Source organism: Dendrobates tinctorius, unplaced genomic scaffold, assembly GCF_039654945.1.
Source record: "Dendrobates tinctorius isolate UK_male_01 unplaced genomic scaffold, ASM3965494v1 ptg000147l, whole genome shotgun sequence".
In the NCBI taxonomy this organism is placed as follows: domain Eukaryota; kingdom Metazoa; phylum Chordata; class Amphibia; order Anura; family Dendrobatidae; genus Dendrobates; species Dendrobates tinctorius.
In genome coordinates, this window is record NW_027361814.1 from 23,305,791 (window position 1) to 23,330,771 (window position 24,981).

General features: G+C 42.0%; 1 protein-coding gene across 1 annotated transcript in view; it reads right to left on the reverse strand.

Annotated features, from left to right (window-relative positions):
• DNTT (DNA nucleotidylexotransferase) overlaps positions 1–24,981 on the reverse strand; it is a 777,494-nt gene that overhangs the window by 451,603 nt on the left and 300,910 nt on the right. Inside the window, exon 7 of the mRNA XM_073546529.1 lies at positions 12,830–12,962. Coding sequence (XP_073402630.1) covers positions 12,830–12,962 — 133 coding nt within the window. The remainder of the gene's footprint in view (positions 1–12,829; positions 12,963–24,981) is intronic.

The following is a 24,981-nucleotide window of genomic DNA, read 5'->3' on the forward strand; positions in this document are numbered from 1 at the left end:
AAGAAACAGTAGGGATTCCTCACCGCAGGAGCCCCCGGGAAGGTTGAGAAATAATTACAATATTCACATGGTGCAGGAATACCGTAAAACAAGTTAGCCATTTGTTGCCGTAACTTTCTTTCTCCTCTCATGTTTTCTATTAAAGATCCTTATGTATGGGAGTAATAAGAAACTGTTGGTTACACTTATGAAACTCTCCCATCACCGAGAGTGCAGCACGCATAATCATTATATCATCCATCTGCATGTGACGTAGTAGAGTACGCCTGCCTTTATCTGTCTCCCCTACGAGCATTTTATGGAGTTATTTTGGCTTAAAGGGGATATGTCACCCCAAAAACTGAAATTAAACCAACTACACATTACATAGGGCATTAATCCCCAATAAAATGCATACTTGTAGTACAGATTCAATCTATTGTGTTTGATATAAAAACAGATTTATTTCATATGTAAATGAGGGGGCTTCGATGCACCATTGTTGTGGCCAAGTGCTAAGTGCACTGTTCTACCCCCTTAATTCCATCCTCTGCCCCTCCCCTTCTGATGATTGTTGGCACTCCAAGGAACGCAGCCTTTATTGGCTCCTCAACCCTGCACACTGACATTGCAAGAGCCGAGAGCTCACACATTGTCACTGAATGTGCGCTCACATCTCTTACTCCTGTTTGCAGCGGCCGCTCACTGCACACAGGATCGCCCAGCAGTCAGTGGCCAATGCTGACAGGAGAGGAGATGAGATCTTGCTCTGACACTGCAGAAGCCCAGCATATAGAGCAGTGTTCCCCAACTCCGGTCCTCAAGAGCCACCAACAGGTCATGTTTTCAAGATTTTCTTAGTATTGCCCATCTGATAACTGGAGTACCTGCACAGACAATAATTCTATCACCTGTGCAATACTAAGGAAGCACAGAAAACATGGATCTGTTGGTGGCTCTTGAGGACTGGAGTTGGGAACACTGATATAGAGTATCAGTGTTTACGCACTCTCATGTCATCTCCTGTCAGCATCAGGTGCCCGCTGCTGTTCAATCCTGTGTGCAGCATGTTGACGCTACAGACAGGAGATGGGAGCGTGCCCGCACACACTGACATTGTGTAAGATCTAGGCTCCTGGAGGGCTGTGAATACAATACAAGCAGCTCTCCTTGGATAGCTGCCAGTCATCACAAGGGGAGGAGTGGAAGACGGTAATTGAAAAGTCGGAACGGTGCACCACTCACTTGGACATGCAAAGGGTGCACGAAAGCCCTCTTATTAAAGTATCCAATAAAACCGTTTTACATAAAACAAAATAAATAAAATGTGTACCAGAAGTATGATTTTTTTTATAGGACTAAAGGCCCAATGTGAAGGTATGCTGTATATGGTTTATTTTCAGTTTGGGGGGTGACAGACTCCTTTTAAAACAGATCTGTCACCAGATTTCACAATATACTATACCTGATGATGCTGGCATAATTACTTTGAAAATGTATGTAAGAAAGGCTGCATAATCCCACTTGAAAGTTTTTTTTGCCTGTTATCGAAATGAGTCATTTTCTGAGCCCAGCTCCTGCTAAATTCAAAACCGCTGTATAATCTTCATGAGCAATTTATAATTTATATTCAAATAGTGGGAAAAGTGGGTGATCTGCGTTGATGGTTTTGAATCCACGATAAAAGGTCCAATATGCAATGTCACAGTGTCTACAAGATCTCTACATGAATCGAAGTTAACGAACTTCAGGAGAACCTGAACCGGTATGGTTCTCCCGAAGAAGTAGTTTGTTTACTTTAAAAACGTGTTGAGATTAAATCACATAAACTCCATGACATTGCATATTTGACCCAGATCACCTACTTTTTCCACTATTTGAATAGTATAAATCTATATAGATTATGCTGCAGAAATGGTGTGAGTTTACTGAAGAATTTCCCCCTTGTACTGCAAATTGTAAAATCTGTATTGAATATTTACACCTTTTCAGCTGCTTATTTGTCGGGTTTGGGCATATGGCCCATTTCCCTTTTTTAAAAAAAATGGAATGGGAAACTTAACTTTTGACTAAAGTCCTCAACAAGCCAAGATATCCAGAAATAACTAAACAAATGTTTACTTTCTGCTAACAAATGATCACATCGCTCTTAAGGTCCCGTCACACTAAGCGAGATCGCTAGCGATATTGCTCAAGCGTCACTGATTTTGTGATGCAGCAGCGATATTGCTAGCGATATTGCTATATGTGACACTTACCTCCGACTGGCTCCCCCGCTGTCTGTCGCTGATCACGCGAGAACGTCCTGGGCCATTTCTCGTCGGCGGCTTCCTGCTGGTGCCGACGAGCGACGTGTGGACGCGGGCAGGAGGACGTCTTCATTGCCGCGTCTGACAGGTAAGTAACCACCACCGACCGCTGCTACGTCGCTGGTGAGATCTGCCTGTGTGGCAGCTCACTAGTGACCATTTAGCGATGCATCAGCGATCCTGACCGGGTCGTATCGTGGTCGGGATCGCTGGTGCATCGCTAAATGTGACAGGACCCTTACTCTATTTGTACAGCTTGGCTGTCCACTTTGTATTATAGGGGTCAGGCAAAAAATAGCACGCCGTGCTAAGGGACAAAATGAACATTTGTTTGGTGCTTGCTACATCTGTATTTATGGAAAGGGAACATGTGGTCTCTTAGGCGTAATAGCCATAATTTCAACTAATCCAAAGGTGTGAAAGTTGCTAAAGTGAGCCTGTCAGCAGTTTTGGCCGATATAAGCTGCGGCCATCACATTTCAGGGCTTATACACAGCATTCTATAATGCTGTAGATTAGCCCCCACCCGACCTGGAAGAACTGAAAAATTACTTTTATTATACTGACCTGCAGGGCTGCCCGGTCCGATGGGTGTCGCTGGTCTTGGTCCAGCGCCTCCCATCTTCTTATGATCGCCGCCCTCCTGCTTGCTTCATGTGGATGACGCCACCCTGCATCATCCACACAGGCTCCCCAGCATCGCGCCCCTGCATAGGCGTTGAGGGCAGATCAAAGTACTACAGTGTAGTGCACAGGTGCCTGGGCTCTTTGACCTTTTCCGGCACCTGTGCATTGCATTACTTTGCTCTGCCCTCAACAGGGCAGAGAAGTACGACAGTGCAGGAGCGCAATGCCGGGGAGCCTGTGTGGATGATGCAGGGTTGTGTCATTCACAAGAAGCAAGCAGGAGGGCGGTGATCATAAGAGGATCGGAGGCACCGGGCCAAGACAAGTGACACCCATCGAACCGGACCGCCCCGCAGGTGAGTATAATAAAAGTTATTTTTCAGTTCTTCCAGGTCAGGTTGGGGGCTTATCTACAGCATTATAGAATGCAGTGTATAAGCCCTGAAAGGTGGTGTCCGCATCTTATATCGGCCAAAACTGCTGACAGGTTCTCTTTAATCTAGTGATATCCTCTTATCTTGAATTTCTCTTGGGGTGCATTTGCTTGACCTTCGCGTTCCACACTGGGCTTAGAGTTGTTACTATGCCTTTATCGCCACGCAGTGTCAGAGAAAAAACAATTCAACTTTGCAAGTCTGCAGCAAGTTCTGGGTCATCATTGCTACTTTATTACTACATTTCTCACTTTGAAAGGAAATCTTCCTGCAGCACAGCTGCTATTCTGCTGGATTCATATAAGACTTTTAAGTGCTGCTATTTATATTTTAATTCGCTCGGAAATGTGTGTCAGTGTAGAAAAGATCCACTTGTACATTAAAGGCAGGAAGAAATTGAATCCTTAAGAGCATATTAGGCAAAATGTTTTACAAAATGTGAAGGAACGGGAGAAGAGGGATCTGGGCAATGTTATTCAATTATATCATATCAGTGGGGTTTATTTCTTGTGCTTTATAACGATGTTACAGAAATGATGACTTTGTCAAGTTTCTCATGCACAATTAGTGGAATACATTACTGAGGACTATTAAATATGTGCAATGTATGATCTGCATCATTGGCACTCATTGGCGGAAAAATATTAAAAATGTACCAAATTAATGAATAAATAGGTAATTAATACAATCTAAATACACTGTTTGTACCAAATAACAGACATACCATGAAAAAGAAATCAACACATTAGTAAGGACCCTAGAGCTCCAATGCACGTTTCGCCTTTTGGCTTTCTCTAGGAGTCAAAGGAAGGAAGTAGTGCCAGAGAAGGGGAGGAGTTAGTAGTGTCAGAAGGGGAGTCATTATAACAACTTTTTAATTACAAGGTTTTGTTTTCCCTTTTTTCCTGGCATATGAACACATTTTAGTAACTTACATTTCAGGAAACATAGAGAAAAAAATAACCACCATGGTATGCTTTATGGCAGATCCTTTTTTCAATAATAAAAAGTTGACAAGCATTTTATTTTAAGAAAACCTACAATTTCTCACCCCTCCCTTGACCTTTTTGTCAGTTCTTGAAAAATATAAACAAGAAATGTTCAATAAAAAAGGACAAAAATACATATACAAGTACTCTCCCTGCCATGTATTCATAAGCCCATAAATACAGTGCTAAGATTAAGGAAAACAGTGTTTACACACGATGCCCCAGAAATGTCAGAACAAATGGGAGATGTACACTCACTGGCCACTTTATTAGGTACACCTGTCCAACTGTGTGTTAAGACTTAATTTCTAATCAGCCAATCACATGGCGGCAACTCAGTGCATTTAGGCATGTAGACATGGTCAAGACAATCTCCTGCAGTTCAAACCGAGCATCAGTATGGGGAAGAAAGGTGATTTGAGTGCCTTTGAACGTGGCATGATTGTTGGTGCCAGAAGGGCTGGTCTGAGTATTTCAGAAACTGCTGATCTACTGGGATTTTCACGCACAACCATCTCTAGGGTTTACAGAGAATGGTCTGAAAAAGAAAAAAAATCCAGTGAGCGGCAGTTCTGTGGCCGGAAATGCCTTGTTGATGCCAGAGGTCAGAGGAGAATGGGCATACTGGTTCGAGCTGATAGAAAGGCAACAGTGACTCAAATTGCCACCCGTTACAACCAAGGTAGGCAGAAGAGCATCTCTGAACGCACAGTGCGTCGAACTTTGAGGCAGATGGGCTACAGCAGCAGAAGACCACACTGGGTACCACTCCTCTCAGCTAAGAACAGGCATCTGATGGCTACTTTCAGCAGGATAATGCGCCATGTCATAAAGCTCGAATCATCTCAGATTGGTTTCTTGAACATGACAATGAGTTCACTGTACTCAAATGGCCTCCTCAGTCACCAGATCTCAATCCAATAGAGCATCTTTGGGATGTGGTGGAACGGGAGATTCGCATCAGGGATGTGCAGCCGACAAATCTGCGCCAACTGTGTGATGCCATCATGTCAATATGGTCCAAAATCTCTGAGGAATGCTTCCAGCACCTTGTTGAATCTCTGCCACGAAGAATTGAGGCAGTTCTGAAGGCAAAAGGGGGTCCAACCCGTTACTAGCATGGTGTACCTAATAAAGTGGCCAGTGAGTGTAATTCAATATTAATTATAGTTATATTATGACTTAAATGGAGACAAAATAAAAGGTCTGAGATTAATGGAATAAAGGGTCATACTGGGGTGCATTGCCAATGTGTGTGGGGTTTTAAAAGCCCCAGTCAAAGCATTATGGCATATTACTGAATCAATAAGATGCAATAAAGGTCATGTTCGGCCTTATTGTGAAGTGCATGAAGCCATTTATTACTACTAGCGTTGTATGTTACATTTTGTTGTCACCACTAGCAAAAGGTTATAGGTAAAGCAGAAATCAGACTCAAGTGTAGGACGATTTGTAGAATTCAGTATGCTCATTCAGGCAACCTAAGAAACCTAAGCCCCCTGATACTGTAGTTGGCATAAACCCTTGTTTGGCCAGTTGTTCAGAGAGCAAATATCTTGACCCCCACTCTCCCACACACATTTTCTGCCAAGCGCTCCTTAGCGCTCTATGAAAGCGACACCGCCAGACATGTGTCTCAGGAAGAATAAAAAGATTGACAGTCCCTAAATCGGAAATCTGAGATCTTTATCTTCCCTAACATCATTTGTCCCGGGTCCACATACACATTAAACTGTTATTATACCCGTCGATATTGGCAGGTTCGGACGATTTTGTTCCAATGTGTATGGGAGGGTGAAGTCAGTAGACGGTAGATGGTTGGACTGACTTCCCTGGATTCATGCAGGGCAGTTTGTTGTTTTCAGGACATGTGGCACATGTAACTTTGGCACATAGCCTTCTGTGAAAGGTATGTTACTGTTATGGATGTTTTGTGCCGACTCAAAGTCAGACTACTGGATCACCAATGTGGCCAAATTGTAGGCTCTCTTAGGCTAATTTAACATTAGCTTTTTTTTGCGCAATACAAACGCATGCAAAAAATGCAACATGCGTATTTTCATGCGTTTGCGTTTTTTATGCGCATTTGTTCTCTAGGGGTTAAAACCAGTGTCTACACATATTTACACCAAAAACGCATGCTCACGAAAATGCAGACGAACGCATGTCCATACGCAAGCCTGCGTTCCCATAGACTGTAATGCATTATTATGTCGCATTCCGTGCGCAAGTGTGCGCATGCGTTTTTTTTACGCCTTTCAACGGACCCAAAAAAGCAGCAGGATGCGTCTTGCGCGCCTAGGCGCACACGACGAAAAAACGCATGCGCACGAAAACGCAGACAAACGCGTGCAAACGCAAGACCATGCGCACGCCATGTTAAACATAGGTACGCATGACGCATGTGCATGGACGCGCTGCGTAAAAAAACGCTACTGTGAAACCAGCCTTAGTCACGAGTGCTCGGAGAATACAATGCACACTGGTCATGATGAGCTTAAGCAATTCTATTTATTGGCCTGTAAGAAGTTTTCTTAAACCATTTGCAAATAAAGTAACACTCCATGTACAGTTGTTCTCAAAAGTTTACATACCCCAGCAGAATTTTTGCTTTCTTGGCCTTTTTTCAGAGAATATGAGTGAAAAACTCCAAAACTTTTTCTCCACTCATGGTCAGTGGTTGGGTGAAGCCATTTATTGTCAAACTACTGTGTTTTCTCTTTTTAAGTCATAATGACAACCCAAAACATCCAAATGACCCTGATCAAAAGTTCTGCAGAAAGTTGTAGGTTCTTTAGCCTCTTTTGTACAAGGCTATATATAGTAGGATGCACTATTGAATTTGGATTTTTATTATGACACAACATTGTGAAGACATCTCAAAGACATTATAGACATTATAAAACAGTACCATTTGGAAGCACTTAATAAAGTCTTACAAGTTTAAGTTGCACAATGGAATACTTTGAATGTATAGGATGTGACTAAACCATTCAGTTACTATAGAACATAGAGTATGACCCAACATCTAGACAAGATCACAGAGAACAAACTCATGAATGCGGAAGACACAGAACCTACTGTAATTTCTAAAACAAAAATTGATGTTTAAACTTGTAGGAAATCCGCGTTATTGCAAGCTATTCTACTAAATTGCTGCCATATGCATACAACCACAGGTCATCTTAAAAAAGTAACTCAACTTATCACATTTGAATATTTGAGCGCCCATTTGATTGAATGTAAAAGCAGATATGCGAGTTCCAAAATCCTGAAACCTTCACCAATCGCCTCCACGCTCCCCAAAAAAATCTAAAAGCACACAGCTCAGATGTGTACATCTCCTGCCTGACCCCGCACACAAAGTGGGGTACACACGTACTAGAATGCAGAGTCTATAAAGTTATCAAGCCTATGCTTTCTATTGAATCCAAACTCCTTTCTGTGTGCGCTCCTTTCACCAGAGCACATCTCTTGGGGGGATTTTGAATAATCTGTGGGGGTCTCAGGACCAGGAACTGCACTGATTTGCTTGCAATTAAAAGTGTACTCACATAAAAGAAAGTGAAAAAGATTTAGGTACACTTTAAACCAGTTTCATTCAAAAATTGCTGAAAAGTCTGCTCACCTTTTCGCAACCTCACAACCCATGATCCAAGAGACCTCTTTTCAGCATTATTCTTCATGACACAAATTATTCCATTTGGGCACCTGGGCTCCTTCTTGTTTATGTCAAGAATAGCAATTATTGGCATGAGGCGGCATTTGAATACCTGATACTATGCTGCTAAGAGGCCAGGAAGAAAGGGAACAGATTCCAGAGTTGGTACTGTTGTTTCTAACTTCGGTGTCGGCTGCTATATTGTAAAGCTTCGGCAGCAGCGCTGCTAACCTTGGATGAAGGACCAGGACATGGTCCCGAAGTTACATTTTTGTCTCACCCTATTGCTTTAAAGCGGACCTGTTACTTGCCTCAAAAATTGAATTGAAGACCTTACGAAAATCCCTAAGTTCATCTTATTGTGCTGTATTTTTCTGTTTTGCACGGCATCACACTGATTATGCACCTTTTTTACATTTGGTGCTGCGTCGTTCCATTGCAGAGATATTCACATTTGTTGTTTTTGTAGCTCAACATGTGAAATCTCAACTTGTAGTACAACTGGGTGTTTCATTAGCATTTCCTCAGATGTACTGTTTGTTTTACTGTATAGGAAAGTGCAGCAGATTGTAGTTTCCTACAGAGATGGACATTGCAAACAAATGTAAACCAGGCCGTAAACATGTTTTTTTACGAGTGCCTATGGTGGGTGGATGCCTAGGCAGTGATCCTGACTGTGGACACTGTTGGGTGGGTAGATCCTGACCGTGTGTACCCAACCAGCGGTCTAGCAATCTTACAGTCTTTCACACCTCTCTCCCAGACTCTAGGATTGACAGCGTCTAGGACAGAGGGGTAAAAACGCACGTGCCAAGAGAAGAAACGCCTAGTTGGACTGCAAACAAAGATTTCACTTGCTGCACTACAAAAGCAACAAATGTGAATATCTCTGCATTGGAGCCTTGCAGCACAAAATGGAAAAAAGTGGTATAATCAGTGGAGCATAGGAATTTTTACAAGGTATGTAACTCAATTGCTTTGAGCAAGTGACAAGTCTTCTTTAATTGCCTGTTCATGCCAGTCTGAAATTATATAAATGAAAATGTGCAAATATTAATCTTTACATGCAGCATTATATTATGTTCTAGGTTAGTCTTTAGAGAGACATTTTACAATACTTTACTAATATATTAGCAAAGCCTCTAAAAGCCAGGAAAAAATATTTATTTGTGTGGATCGTAATGTAGTCTCCAGCCATTGTAAATTTGAATAATATATATCAGGCGAAATATGAAATTGTATATATTTATTCCCTCATCACCAGTTTCAGCTCATCTCTGTAAAAGTAGAGAAAATAAATGTGATGTATCAAGACAATAAAAGACGCAGCATAGATGCACTAATAGGCCATGTTAGCGAACGCAGGTAGATAAACATCAGCTGCCAATGAAACTTCTGAACAAGCCGATGATGAGCTACTAAATAATGCACACACATCTGTAGGCAGGAGAAGAAAGAGTCTCTGTACTAATAAATAAATGAGTGTTATTGTTATTGAGGAATAGTTATAGGACATCATTATTTTTGCATGTTTTATAAATATTTACTATATTACCACAATGTATTATTCTCAAATTCATCCTCGGGATTATAGTTAAAAAAATATATATTTTATGTGAGAGTGGTCATGTGACGACCGCTGGAACCTGCAAGCAGAGAGGAGTCCTGACATTGTGGATTGGCATGATCCACTCCCTGACGAAAATAATTCCAGGACTGGAACCCCCTCTAAATGTTTAGTGACAGCTTCACTGGTAGTGTATGTGCTAAACTGGTCAGTATCAGCATCCCTGATGGATTATTGTATTGAAGGGGCTATTGCCCAGATGTCTGCCAGTGAAATGGTCAATGTTAACCACCCTACTGGTCTGCAGATTTATAACTTCCTGACAGCCAGGATACAGAGTGTAAAAGTTGGACCATTCACTTCGGACACCTTGGTCACAAACATCGGGGCACCTCAGGGGTGTGTTTTGTCCCCGTTACGGTTTTCTCTCCATACGAATGATTGCATCTCTTCAGCAGACTCAGTAAAAATCTTGAAATTTGCCGATGATATGACACTGATTGGTCTCATCAGGGGAAATGCTGAAGACTTGTATCGGAGTGAGGTGAAAAGAATATGTGACTGGTGTAAAGCCAATAATCTTGTACTCAACACTAAAAAAACTGCTGAGATGGTTGTGGATTTTAGGAAAGATCAACATGAGATACTTCCAATCTACATCCATGACGAAGTGGTTCTTAGGGTCACAGAGACCAAATTCCTTGGTGTTATCATCTCTCATGATCTTAAATGGGGTGAAAACGTGGATGCTGTTATAAGAAAAGCACAAAAGAGGATGTTCTTCCTGCGTCAGCTGAAAAGATATGGTTTGTCTAAGAATCTGCTGATCTTATTCTTTAATGCTGTCATCAGATCTGTGATTTGTTCCTCTCTGATAGTCTGGTATGGGGGAGCCACTGCGCATGACAAACTCCGCTTACAAAGGACTTTCAGAACAGCAGAGAGAATTATAGATTCCCCCCTGCCTAAAATCCAGGATCTTTATGATAAGAGTATTCGATCCCACGCATTGAAAATTTCATCCGATCCCTCTCACCCGGGACACTCCTCATTCCAACTACTCCCTTCAGGACGTCGCTTCAGAGTCCCCAAATGCAGCACCAACCGCCATATGAACAGCTTCTATCCACTCTCTGTTCAACAATTAAATCGTCATGTGTAGACTATATACTGTATCTGTCTTGATAGATGTTACTTGTTGTAGCTGTTGTTATATATTATGTTGCCTCTTTGCCACAAAGAATTCCTTGTATATATGTAATATGTACTTGGCGATAATAAATTTGATTGATTGATTGATTGAGGTGTTTTGTGGTACAAGGGTGTTATTATAGCCATCCCTGGTAGCTTAGGACAATAAGGGGTTAATATCAGCATCTTTGGTGGTTTGGAGAAAGTGATTTGTGGCATTGAAAATACCAGGCTCAAATATTGGGCAGGCCGGTCACAGTTGGGAAGTGCTACTAGTTTCAACTGGAAAACCATTTGACCCCCAATCAAGAGATGCAAAGAGAAACTTCGTGAGTTGATGCACCCTTAAGTTACTTAGTCCCACAAGTAATTGAATGGTTGCCACTGTATTGTTCTTGGAGTGGATGTTAAAGAGCAATGGTTCCATGTCTACAGCAATGGTTACATGGCTGTATTGTTATTTTTTGTCAGCTGGAGCCTTGATATGGAAAAACCGGAAACTAGAATAGATGTAAAACGTTTGGCAAAACCCGGTCAATCAGCAACATCATTAATATGGAAGCATGAGAAATGCCGCTTACCTAACGGTATCCAAAATAGCTTTTTTGATTAGCCAATCTGGCACGACATCAATGTGGTGAGGTGACACAAGCTGGCTACTCAGGAGAAGAGCCATGGACGTCTTCAGGTAAGCATCTGTTCTCAGGGCTCCCTTCCAGAAGCCGCATATTAATGATGTGACCAATGGACTGATTCAAATCAGCTTTACTGCACACCCTTTTATCCTGCAAACACCTAATTTTTTAGACATTTGTGTTGACAAATGACAATGACTACCCTTTACGATGGCAGGTGCAGAGTCTGCAAAATCCCCAATATAACAATCTTAGTTCCTTTTACTCCTTTTTTAAATAATTATATCCATTATGCAAGAGATAAGTAATAACATAAGGATAGGTAAGAATCGAACTCCATTCACTGACAAAGCTGCACTCTGCAACTCTATAGCATGCAAACATGAAATATATGAATTTGGAATTGCATTACTGTTCTAGAAAATAGGTCAAAATGAAGATACTTAGCACATAAATTGGCCAATTCATGTGTAGCGATGAGATAAATATGTTCGGAAATGATCACCGAATCTGAACTTGCAATATTTGTACTCTATTCGTGCCGAATTTATGTTTGACGATCGTTTCCGAACATATGTGCTCATTTCTACTCCTATTGACTCCAATGGCATTCAGCTATGCTTGGCGAATAATGCAAAAACAATATTCGCCGGGGCGAACGTAATTCGAACCGAATATTGAAAAATTTGCTCAACTCTATTCATGTGAGCCCAGCAGCCAACGACAAGGTAATCCTCTTTTCTGGGAACCTAACCTAATATGATATCTCTCCTGGGCTCCAACCACTGTGACACCAAACGAACTCAAGAATAGGGCTCTGACATGCCTCCATTGGTATGAAGCGGGAGTTGCACTGCTGCATTCATTGTCTATGGTAGTGTTGGAAAAACAAGTGCGATAATCATCTACTGTATGTCTTCTCAGGATCAATTGAAGTCCCAGTAGATGGGCCCCTACCAATCCACGAGTTATCACATTTATTATGATAATGTAAAATTATTAATCCCATAGTTACAAATTAAGAGGATGTTGCCCTCCAACGAGACCATGAGTTTCCGTACATTTAAATGGCTTACGAAAACCACAATATACACGTTGTCAACGTTTTACAAATATTTTACTGATTCACTTCAATATAGGGAAATTGATTTAATTGCAACTTTTTTTTTTCCTACCACTTTTCTCTTCCTCTCTTCGGAGTTGTTTGCTTTACAGCCGATGCCCTTTCAAGCAGAACAGAACAATATTGTATTCTGGCCTTGTAAACAACCTAAATGCGTTTTATGTATTCTAGAATTGCATTGTGCAAATGTTGAATAATATTGTTATGAAGCATCTGTTCATCAGCGGTGCATGTACAAGGTTAATATATTGCTGCCAAGTTCTAGAAATATGTCTGCTGTTGTTGAAATGAAAATCTTGTCAGGATCACATTACCTTCGAAAGCCGCCAGTGATTGTCACAATTGCATCTGGCACAAACTCGCAAATAATATTCCTCACTAGATGCTCCACCGCATCAGCCTCCATCTTTGATACATAACTAGAGATGTCCTCATAGTAAAGTAGTCCTGCAAGGCAATAAGATATCATGGGGTAAAGTATCAACCCTGACTACAATATGTAGACTGATGTTACAAAATTACAAATTATCATCCTTCCTTTAATTATTAAAAAAATAAATAACATTGACTTGAAATAAAAGGGATTGCCACACAAAAATATCAAAATGACGCATTAAGAAAACATCTCAAGCCGCAAAAATTTTTGTGCAACTCGGAAGTTGACGTTTACGAAACTACAACTGGCATCAATTTCTGGCAGTGGTGCACGCTGGGTAACCGAGACCCCAAAAATTCATTGAGCCGTTTAATGAATCAGGTCAGAGTACTCCAATGAGTGCTCCATTAAAGGGGGTTTTACACATAGCGATATCGCTATAACGTCACCGATTTTGTGACGTTATAGCGATATCGCTTTGTGTGATACTTACCTCCGACCGGCTCCCCCGCTGTCCATCGCTGATCGCGCGAGAATGTCCGGCTCCATTTCTCATCGTCAGCTTTCTGCTGGGGTTTCCTGCTGGCGACGACAAGCGATGCGTGGACGCGGGCGGGAGGACGCCAGTATCGCTGTGTGTGAAAGGTGAGTATCGTGCGCTGCGTCGCTGCTGCATCGCTGTGAGGTCTGCCTGTGTGAAAGCTCACTAGCGATCATTTAGCGATGCACCAGCGATCCTGACCGGGTCGGATTGCTGGTCGGATCGCTGGTGCATCGCTAAATGTAAAAGGGCCTTAAGACTAGAGTGTGATTCACCTGTCTTAACCCCTTCCTGCCATCCGACGTACTATCCCGTCCACGGTACCCGGGCCCGTATGACCGGGGACGGGATAGTACGTCGGTGCGATCAGCGGCGCCCACGTGGTGAGCGCCGCTGATCGTGGCCGGGTGTCAGCTGATTATCACAGCTGACACCCGGCACAATGTGTCAGGGGCGGTCACGGACCGCCCCCGACATGTTAACCCCTTGCACACCGTGATCAAACACGATCGCGGTGTACCGGGGTTAAAGGGAAGCATCGGCAGGGAGGGGGCTCCCTCCGTGCTTACCTGAGCCCCCCACGGCAGCGCAATGTGCAGCGCTGCTGCGGGGGACTCCCTTCCTCCAGGCCCCCGAATCCAAGATGGCGACGGGGGCCTTTGGGGGCCTGCGGAAGCTGGCTTCCTCAGTGCCTGCAAAGCGCAGGCATGAGGAAGCCTTCGGCACTGCCTGTGTCAGATCGCTGATCTGTCACAGTGATCTGTGATGTGACAGATCAGCGATCTGTCACAGGACAGTGATGTCCCACCTGGGACTATTTAACCCCTTACCTACAATTGACGTAATATTCCGTCCATGTGACCATGGACCTAATTACCATGGACGGAATATTACGTCATCGCGATCAGCGGCGCCCACGTGGTGAGCGCCGCTGATCGCAGCCGAGTGTCAGCTAATTATCATAGCTGACACCCGGCACAATGTGTCAGGGGCGGTCACGGACCGCCCCCGACACGTTAACCCCTTGCACACCGCGATCAAACGCGATCGCGGTGTACCGGGGGTTAAAGGGAAGCATCGGCAGGGAGGGGGCTCCCTCCGTGCTTCCCTGAGCCCCCCACGGCAGCGCAATGTGCAGCGCTGCTGCGGGGGACTCCCTTCCTCCAGGCCCCCGAATCCAAGATGGCGACGGGGGCCTTCGGGGGCCTGAGGAAGCTGGCTTCCTCAGTGCCTGCAAAGCGCAGGCATGAGGAAGTCTGCAGCAGTGCCTGTGACAGATCGCTGATCTGTCACAGTGATCTGTGATGTGACAGATCAGCGATCTGTCACAGGACAGTGATGTCCCACCTGGGACAAGGTAATAAAGTAAAAAAAAAAAAAAAAAAAGTGTTAAAAATAATTTTAAAAAAATCGCTAAATAAATTAGTTAAAAAAAAAAAAATATTCCCCAATAAATCCATTTTTTGAAAATAAAAAAAAACAAAACAATAAAAGTACACATATTTGGTATCGCCACGTCCGTAATGACCTGCCCTATAAAACTGTCCCATTAGTTAACCCCTTTAGCGAACCCCTTAAAAAATAAAAATAAAAAACGAAGCAAAAAATAATGATTTATTATCATACCACCGAACAAAAAGTGCAATAACGCGCGATCAAAAAGACGCATATAAATATCCATGGTACCGCTGAAAACGTCATCTTGTCCCGCAAAAAACGAGCCACCATACAGCATCATCCGCAAAAAAATAAAAAAGTTATAGCTCGCAGAATAAAGCGATACAAAAATAATTATTTTTTATATAAAATAGTTTTCATTGCAAAAAACCGACAAAACATAAAAAAACGACCTAAATGAGGTATCGCTGTAACCGTACTGACCCGAAGAATAAAAACGCGTTATCAATTTTACCGCACGCGGAACGGTGTAAACGCACCCCCCAAAAGAAATTCATGAAAAGCTGGTTTTTGTTCATTCTGCATCCCAAAAATCGGAATAAAAAGCGATCAAAAAATGTCACGTGCCCGAAAATGGTACCAATAAAAACGTCAACTCGTCCCGCAAAAAATAAGACCTCACATGACTCGGTGGGTCAAAATATGGAAAAATTATAGCTCACAATATGTGGTGATGCAAAAACTATTTTTACAATAAAAAGCGTCTTTTAGCGTGCGACAGCCGCCAAACATAAAAACCGCCATAAATCGTAAATCAAACCCCCCGTTATCACCCCCTTAGTTAGAGAAAAATAATAAAACTAAAAGAAAATGTATTTATTTCCATTTTCCCGCTAGGGTTAGGGTTAGGGTAGGGTTAGGGCTAGGGTTAGGGCTAGGGTTAGGGCTAGGGTTAGGGCTAGGGCTAGGGTTAAGGCTAGGGTTAGGGTTAGGGCTAGGGTTAGGGTTAGGGCTAGGGTTAGGGCTAGGGTTAGGGTTAGGGATAGGGTTAGGGCTAGGGCTCAGATTAGGGTTAGGGGTGTGTTGAGGTTAGGGTTGGAGTTATAATTGGGGGTTTCCACTGTTTGGGCACATCAGGTGCTCTCCAAAGGCAACATGGCGTCTGATCTCAATTCCAGCCAATTCTGCGTTGAAAAAGTCAAATGGTGCTCCTTCCCTTCCAAGCTCTGCCATGTGCCCAAACAGTGTTTTACCCCCACATGTAGGGTATCAGCCTACTCAGGACAAATTACAAAACAACTTTTGGGGTCCAATTTCTCCTGTTACCCTTAGGAAAATAAAAAACTGGGGGCAAAAATATAATTTTGCGGAAAAAAATGTTTTTTTTATTTTCACGCCCAGGCGTTATAAACTTCTGTGAAGCACTTGGGGGTTCAAAGTGCTCTCCACACATCTAGATAAGCTCCGTGGGGGGTCTAGTTTCCAAAATGGGGTCACTTGTGGGGAGTTTCAATAGTTTAGGTACATCAGGGGCTCTCCAAACGCACATGACACCCGCATACCAATCCATCAAAGTCTGCATTCCAAAACGTCACTACTTCCCTTCCGAGCCCCGACGTGTGCCCATACAGTAGTTTTCTCCCACATATGAGATATCAGCGTACTCAGGACAAATTGGACAACAACTTTTGGGGTCCAATTTCTCCTGTTACCCTTGGGAAAATAAAAAAAATGGGGACTAAAAGATGATGTTTGTTGAAAAAATACGATATTTTTATTTTCACGCCCGGTCGTTATAAACTTCTGTGAAGCACTGGGGGGTTCAAAGTGCTCACCACACATCTAGATAAGTTCATTAGGGGGTCTAGTTTCCAAAATGGGGTCACTTGTGGGGGGTTTCCACTGTTTAGGTACATCAGGGGCTCTCCAAACGCAACATGACACCCGCAGACCATTCCATCAAAGTCTGCATTCCAAAACGTCACTACTTCCCTTCCGAGCCCCGACGTGTGCCCATACAGTAGTTTTCTCCCACATATGAGGTATCAGCGTACTCAGGACAAATTGGACAACAACTTTTGGGGTCCAATTTCTCCTGTTACCCTTGGGAAAATAAAAAAATGGGGACTAAAAGATCATGTTTGTGGAAAAAATACGATTTTTTTATTTTCACGCCCGGTCGTTATAAACTTCTGTGAAGCACTGGGGGGGTTCAAAGTGCTCACCACACATCTAGATAAGTTCATTAGGGGGTCTAGTTTCCAAAATGGGGTCACTTGTGGGGGGTTTCCACTGTTTAGGTACATCAGGGGCTCTCCAAACGCAACATGACACCCGCAGACCATTCCATCAAAGTCTGCATTCCAAAACGTCACTACTTCCCTTCCGAGCCCCGACGTGTGCCCATACAGTAGTTTTCTCCCACATATGAGGTATCAGCGTACTCAGGACAAATTGGACAACAACTTTTGGGGTCCAATTTCTCCTGTTACCCTTGGGAAAATAAAAAAATGGGGACTAAAAGATCATGTTTGTGGAAAAAATACGATTTTTTTATTTTCACGCCCGGACGTTATAAACTTCAGTGAAGCACTGGGGGGTTCAAAGTGCTCACCACACATCTAGATAAGTTCCTTGGGGGGTCTAGTTTCCAAAATGGTGTCATTTGTGGGGGGTTTCTACTGTTTTGGTACATCAGGGGCTTTCCTAATGCGACATGGTGTCCGATCTCAATTCCAGCCAAAAACGTCAAATGGCGCTGCTTCCCTTCCGAGCTCTGCCATACGCCCAAATAGTGGTTTACACCCACATGTGGGGTATCTGCGTACTCAGGATAAATTGCACAATATCTTTTAGGGTCCTGTTACCCTTGGAAAAATAAGAATTGAGGGTGAAAAGATCATTTTTGTGGAAAAAATATGATTTTTTAATTGTACTGCTGTACGTTATAAACTTCTGTGAAGCCCTTGGGGGTTCAAAGTTCTCACCACACATCTAGATAAGTTCCTTGGGGGGTCTAGATTCCAAAATGGTGTCATTTGTGGGGGGTTTCCACTGTTTTGGTACATCAGGGGTTTTCCAATCGCGACATGGTGTCCGATCTCAATTCTAGCCAAAAACGTCAAATGGCGCTGCTTCCCTTCCGAGCTCTGCTATGCGCCCAAATAGTCATTTACACCCACATATGGGGTATCAGCGTACTCAGGACAAATTGCACAAAAACCTTTAGGGTCCTGTTACCCTTGGAAAAATAAAAATTGTGGGTGAAAAGATCATTTTTGTGGAAAAAATATGATTTTTTAATTGTACCGCTGTACGTTATAAACTTCTGTGAAGCCCTTGTGGGTTCAAAGTTCTCACCACATATCTAGATAAGTTCCTTGGGGGGTCTAGTTTCCAAAATGGGGTCACTTGGGGGGGTTTCCACTGTTTAGGTACATCAGGGGCTCGCCAAACGTGACATGGCGTCCGATCTGAATTCCAGCCAATTTTGCATTGAAAAAGTCAAACGGCGCTCCTTCCATTCTGAGCTCTGCCATGCGCCGAAACAGTGGTTCCCCCCCACATATCAGGTATCAGCGTAGTCAGGACAAATTGCACAATAACTTTTGCAGTCCAATTTCTCCTGTTACCCTTGGTAAAATAAAGAAAATTGAACCTGAAGAATTTTTTTTGTGAAAAAAAGTTAAATGTTCATTTTTTTTTAATATTCAAAAAATTCCTGTGACGCACCTAAAGGGTTAATAAACTTCTTGAATGTGGTTTTAAGCACCTTGAGGGGTGCAGTTTTTAGAATGGTGTCACTTTTGGGTATTTTCTATCATATAGACCCCTCAAAGTGGCTTCAAATGTGAAGTGGTCCCTAAAAATAAAATGGTGTTGCAAAAATGAGAAATCGCTGGTCAAATTTTAACCCTTATAACTTCCTAGCAAAAAAAAATTTTGGTTGCAAAATTGTGCTGATGTAAAGTAAACATGTGGGAAATGTTATGTATTAAGTTTTTTGTGTGCCGTATCGCTGTGATTTAAGGGCATAAAAATTCAAAGTTGGAAAATTGCGAAATTTTCAAAATTTTCGCCAAATTTCCGTTTTTTTCACAAATAAACGCAAGTTATTTGAATGCAATTTTACCACGAACATGAAGTACAATATATCATGAAAAAAACATTCTCAGAATCAGTGGGATCCATGGAAGCGTTCCAGAGTTATGACCTCATAAAGGTACAGTGGTCAGAATTGTAAAAATTGGCCCGGTAGTTAACGTGCAAACCACCCTTGGTAGTGAAGGGGTTAATAAAGTAAAAAAAAATAAAAAAAAGTGTAAAAATAATTTAAAAAAAATCGCCAAATAAATTAGAAAAAAAAAAAAAATATTCCCCCAATAAATCCATTTTTTGGAAATAATAAAAAAAAAAACAATAAAAGTACACATATTAGGTATCGCCGCGTCTGTAACGACCCGCCCTATAAAACTGTCCCATTAGTTAACCCCTTTAGCGAACCCCTTAAAAAATAAAAATAAAAAACGAAGCAAAAAATAATGATTTATTATCATACCGCCAAACAAAAAGTGTAATAACGCGCGATCAAAAAGACGCATATAAATATCCATGGTACCGCTGAAAACGTCATCTTGTCCCACAAAAAACGAGCTGCCACACAGCATCATCAGCGAAAAATAAAAAAGTTATAGCTCGCTGAATAAAGCGATGCAAAAATAATTATTTTTTATATAAAATAGTTTTCATTGCATAAAACCGACAAAAACATAAAAAACGACCTAAATGAGGTATCGCTGTAACCGTACTGACCCGAAGAATAAAACCGCTTTATCAATTTTACCGCACGCGGAACGGTGTAAACGCACCCCCCCAAAAGAAATTCATGAAACGCTGGTTTTTGTTCATTCTGCGTCCCAAAAATCAGAATAAAAAGCGATCAAAAAATTTCACGTGCCCGAAAATGGTACCAATAAAAACGTCAACTTGTCCCGCAAAAAATAAGACCTCACATGACTCGGTGGGTCAAAATACGGAAAAATTATAGCTCTCAATATGTGGTGATGCAAAAACTATTTTTACAATAAAAAGCGTCTTTTAGCGTGCGACAGCCGCCAAACATATAAGCCGCCATAAATAGTAAATCAAACCCCCCGTTATCACCCCCTTAGTTAGGGAAAAATAATAAAATTAAAAAAATGTATTTATTTCCATTTTTCCATTCGGGTTAGGGCTAGGGTTAGGGCTAGGGGTGTGTTGGGGTAGGGTTAGGGTTAGGGCTAGGGCTAGGGTTAGGGTTAGGGTTAGGGGCGTGTTGGGGTTCGGGTTGGAGTTAGAATTGGGGGTTTCCACTGTTTGGGCACATCAGGGGCTCTCCAAATGCAACATGGTGTCTGATCTCAATTCCAGCCAATTCTGAGTTGAAAAAGTCAAATGGTGCTCTTTCCCTTCCAAGCTCTGCTATGCGCCCAAACAGTGTTTTACCCCCACATGTAGGGTATCAGCCTACTCAGGACAAATTGCAAAACAATTTTTGGGGTCCAATTTCTCCTGTTACCCTTAGGAAAATAAAAAATTGGGGGCAAAAATATCATTTTTGTGGAAAAAATGATTTTTTTATTTTCACGTCCGAGTGTTATAAACTTCTGTGAAGCACTTGGGGGTTCAAAGTGCTCACCACACATCTAGATAAGTTCCGTGGGGGGTCTAATGTCCAAAATGGGGTCATTTGTGGGGGGTTTCCATTGTTTAGGTACATTAGGGGCTCTCCAGAGGCAACATGACACCCGCAGACCATTCCATCAAAGTCTGCATTCCAAAACGTCACTACTTCCCTTCCGAGCCCCGACGTGTGCCCATACAGTAGTTTTCTCCCACATATGGGGTATCAGCATACTCAGGACAAATTGGACAACAACTTTTGGGGTCCAATTTCTCCTGGTACCCTTGGGAAAATAAAAAAATGGTGACTAAAAGATCATGTTTGTGGAAAAAATACGAATTTTTTATTTTCACGCCCGGGCGTTGTAAACTTCTGTGAAGCACTGGGGGGTTCAAAGTGCTCACCACACATCTAGATAAGTTCCTCGGGGGGTCTAGTATACAAAATGGTGTCATTTGTGGGGGGTTTCCACTGTTTAGGTACATTAGGGGCTCTCCAAAGGCAACATGACACCCGCAGACCATTCCATCAAAGTCTGCATTCCAAAATGTCACTACTTCCCTTCCGAGCCCCGACGTGTGCCCATACAGTAGTTTTCTCCCACATATGGGGTATCAGCATACTCAGGACAAATTGGACAACAACTTTTGGGGTCCAATTTCTCCTGGTACCCTTGGGAAAATAAAAAAATGGTGATTAAAAGATCATGTTTGTGGAAAAAATACGAATTTTTTATTTTCACGCCCGGGTGTTATAAACTTCTGTGAAGCACTGGGGGGGTCAAAGTGCTCACCACACATCTAGATAAGTTCCTTAGGGGGTCTAGTTTCCAAAATGGTGTCATTTGTGGGGGGTTCCACTGTTTTGGTACATCAGGAGTTTTCCAAACGCGACATGGTGTCCGATCTCAATTCCAGCCCAAAACGTCAAATGGCGCTGCTTCCCTTCCGAGCTCTGCCATGCGCCCAAATAGTGGTTTACCCCCACATGTGGGGTATCAGCGTACTCAGGACAAATTGCACAATAACTTATAGGGTCCTGTTACACTTGGAAAAATAAGAATTGAGGGTGAAAAGATCATTTTTGTGGAAAAAATATGATTTTTTAATTGTATGGCTTTATGTTATAAACTTCTGTGAAGCCCATGGGGGTTCAAAGTTCTCACCACACATCTAGATAAGTTCCTTAGGGGGTCTAGTTTCCAAAATGGTGTCATTTGTGGGGGGTTTCCACTGTTTTGGTACATCAGGGGTTTTCCAAACGCGACATGGATGTCCGATCTCAATTCCAGCCAAAAACGTCAAATGGCGCTGCTTCCCTTCCGAGCTCTGCCATGCGCCCAAATAGTGGTTTACCCCCACATGTGGGGTATCAGCGTACTCAGGACAAATTGCACAATAACTTTTAGGGTCCTGTTACCCTTGGAAAAATAAGAATTGAGGGTGAAAAGATCATTTTTGTGGAAAAAATATGATTTTTTAATTGTATGGCTTTATGTTATAAACTTCTGTGAAGCCCATGGGGGTTCAAAGTTCTCACCACACATCTAGATAAGTTCCTTAGGGGGTCTAGTTTCCAAAATGGTGTCATTTGTGGGGGGTTTCCACTGTTTTGGTACATCAGGGGTTTTCCAAACGCGACATCGTGTCCGATCTCAATTCCAGCCAAAAACGTCAAATGGCGCTGCTTCCCTTCTGAGCTCTGCCATGCGCCCAAATAGTGGTTTACCCCCACATGTGGGGTATCAGCGTACTCAGGACAAATTGCACAATAACTTTTAGGGTCCTGTTACCCTTGGGAAAATAAAAATTGGGGTGAAAAGATCATTTTTGTGGAAAAAATATGATTTTTTAATTGTACCGCTGTACGTTATAAACTTCTGTAAAGCCCTTGTGGGTTCAAAGTTCTCACCACATATCTAGATAAGTTCCTTGGGGGGTCTAGTTTCCAAAATGGGGTCACTTGTAGGGGGTTTCCACTGTTTAGGTACATCAGGGACTCTCCAAACGTGACATGGCGTCCAATCTGAATTCCAGCCAATTTTGCATTGAAAAAGTCAAACGGCGCTCCTTCCATTCTGAGCTCTGCCATGCGCCGAAACAGTCGTTCCCCCCCACATATCAGGTATCTGCGTACTCAGGACAAATTGCACAATAACTTTTGCAGTTCAATTTCTCCTGTTGCCCTTGGTAAAATAAAAAAAATTGAACCTGAAGTATTTTTTTTATGAAAAAAAGTTAGATGTTCATTTTTTTTTAAATATTCAAAAAAATTCCTGTGACGCACCTAAAGGATTAATAAACTTCTTGAATGTGGTTTTGAGCACCTTAAGGGGTGCAGTTTTTAGAATGGTGTCACTTTTGGGTATTTTCTATCATATAGACCCCTCAAAGTGGCTTCAAATGTGATGTGGTCCTAAAAATAAAATGGTGTTGTAAAAATGAGAAATCGCTGGTCAACTTTTAACCCTTATAACTTCCTAACAAAAAAAAATTTTGGTTCCAAAATTGTGCTGATGTAAAGTAAACATGTGGAAAATGTTAGTTATCAAGTTTTTTGTGTGCCGTATCTCTGTGATTTAAGGGCATAAAAATTCAAAGTTGGAAAATCGCGAAATTTTCAAAATTTTCGCCAAATTTCCGTTTTTCTCACAAATAAACGCAAGTTATTTGAATGAAATTTTACCACTAACATGAAGTACAATATGTCACGAGAAAACAGTGTCAGAATCACCGGGATCCATGGAAGCGTTCCAGAGTTATGACCTCATAAAGGTACAGTGGTCAGAATTGTAAAAATTGGCCCGGTCATGAACGTGCAAACCACCCTTGGGGGTGAAGGGGTTAAAGAATCGTAAACCATTGAGTTTTATGCACAAATTTCCCAAATGTGAATCACAGGATAAGGACTTACAATCCTACTGGACATAAACAATTGAGGTCAACTTTGACACAAGACAAGGTTTTCAATATTAGACAGTGTAGGACTATCCCGAACAGAGTTACCGTGTCGTGGTGGGATAGCTTTCATGCTACTTTTGATCAAAAACAGTATCACTAAAAACTCTGTATTATTTAGATGCACTTTTGCTTTTACTTATTTAGTTACAGCAGGGTTTTTGCTCACTTTGTCTTTTGCAGGTTTTATGTTTTATGGCCAGTGTCAACATGCATTTATATGCTGCATGTGTATCAACTCTAACCAAGCTCGATTTTTGTATTTTTTTCTCTGTAATTTTGCATTCTGTGCAAGCTGGGGTGTGGCCTCCCTCTCCTGAGCTGGAAATTGTATATAAGGCTTCCACAGACTGGTGTCTACTGTTTGGGACCCAGTCCTTTTGTCTGCCCTTGTTCACACATTGAGGTCAACTTTGACACAAGACAAGATTTTCAATATTAGACAGTGTAGGACTATCCCGAACAGAGTTATCGTGTCGTGGTGGAACGGCTTTCATGCTACTTTTGATCAAAAACAGTATTACTAAAAACTCTGTATTATTTAGATGCACTTTTGCTTTTACTTATTTAGTTACAGCAGGGTTTTTGCTCACTTTGTCTTTTGCAGGTTTTATAAACAATAATATGACTGAGCCGGCCATATCTACAGTGATGATATAATCCCATAATGTTCCACAGTAATGATATTCAGTCTACAGAAATTACTTTATATGATCCCACCACGTCTACAGCAATTATATAAATCCCCGTATGAGTGAAATCATCTCTGATTTATAGTCACACAGACCAAATTTATATACTGCCACAAAGAAAGTTCCAATAGAAATATGTAGCCATCCTCCTAGCTTTCATTACCATAGTTATCCTGTAGGAATTTAAGGGCGTGAACAGAAATGTGAAACGGATCTTCCCAGTAGGTTTAAAGAAGCCCTCCTCCTCCCATCAAAATTTTTATTCTCTTAATATATATAGCACTGTGTACTTAAAATTGCTCATTTGCTTTTCTACCCAGCTAATTTTTCTCTTTTACATTAGGTCTATGACATCACATGATTAAATACTGATTAGCTGAATCCTTCAAAGCTCTATATAGAAACAGGAGGTCAATTTTCCCTGTAGTCCTTGCAAAAGTCCCTGCCACGGGAGAGGAGGGAACAGCTGGGTCAGGATTTGAAGAGAGGAATGATTTATGCAGGGAAAAGAGACTTCCTGTTTCTACATAGAGAGCAATTATCTGGATGGATAGGCAAAATGAGCAATTGTAATTACATAGTGCTATATATGATGAGTGCAATATATTATGAGGATACAACTTTGATGGGAGTGATTATTTAAATCTGTGCATACGTGTTTGTTGTTTAGTATGTATTAATATAATCACCTACCGCTGCCTTTTCCGGGATCCAGCGCCGTTCTTCTCTTCTCAGTGACTTCAGCGCTCTGCAGACTCTCCAGATCACGTCGCACTCTATGTGACCTGGTAGTGGCTTTTTACAATATAAGCCTATGCAGTGTCAGAATGATTCTCCATA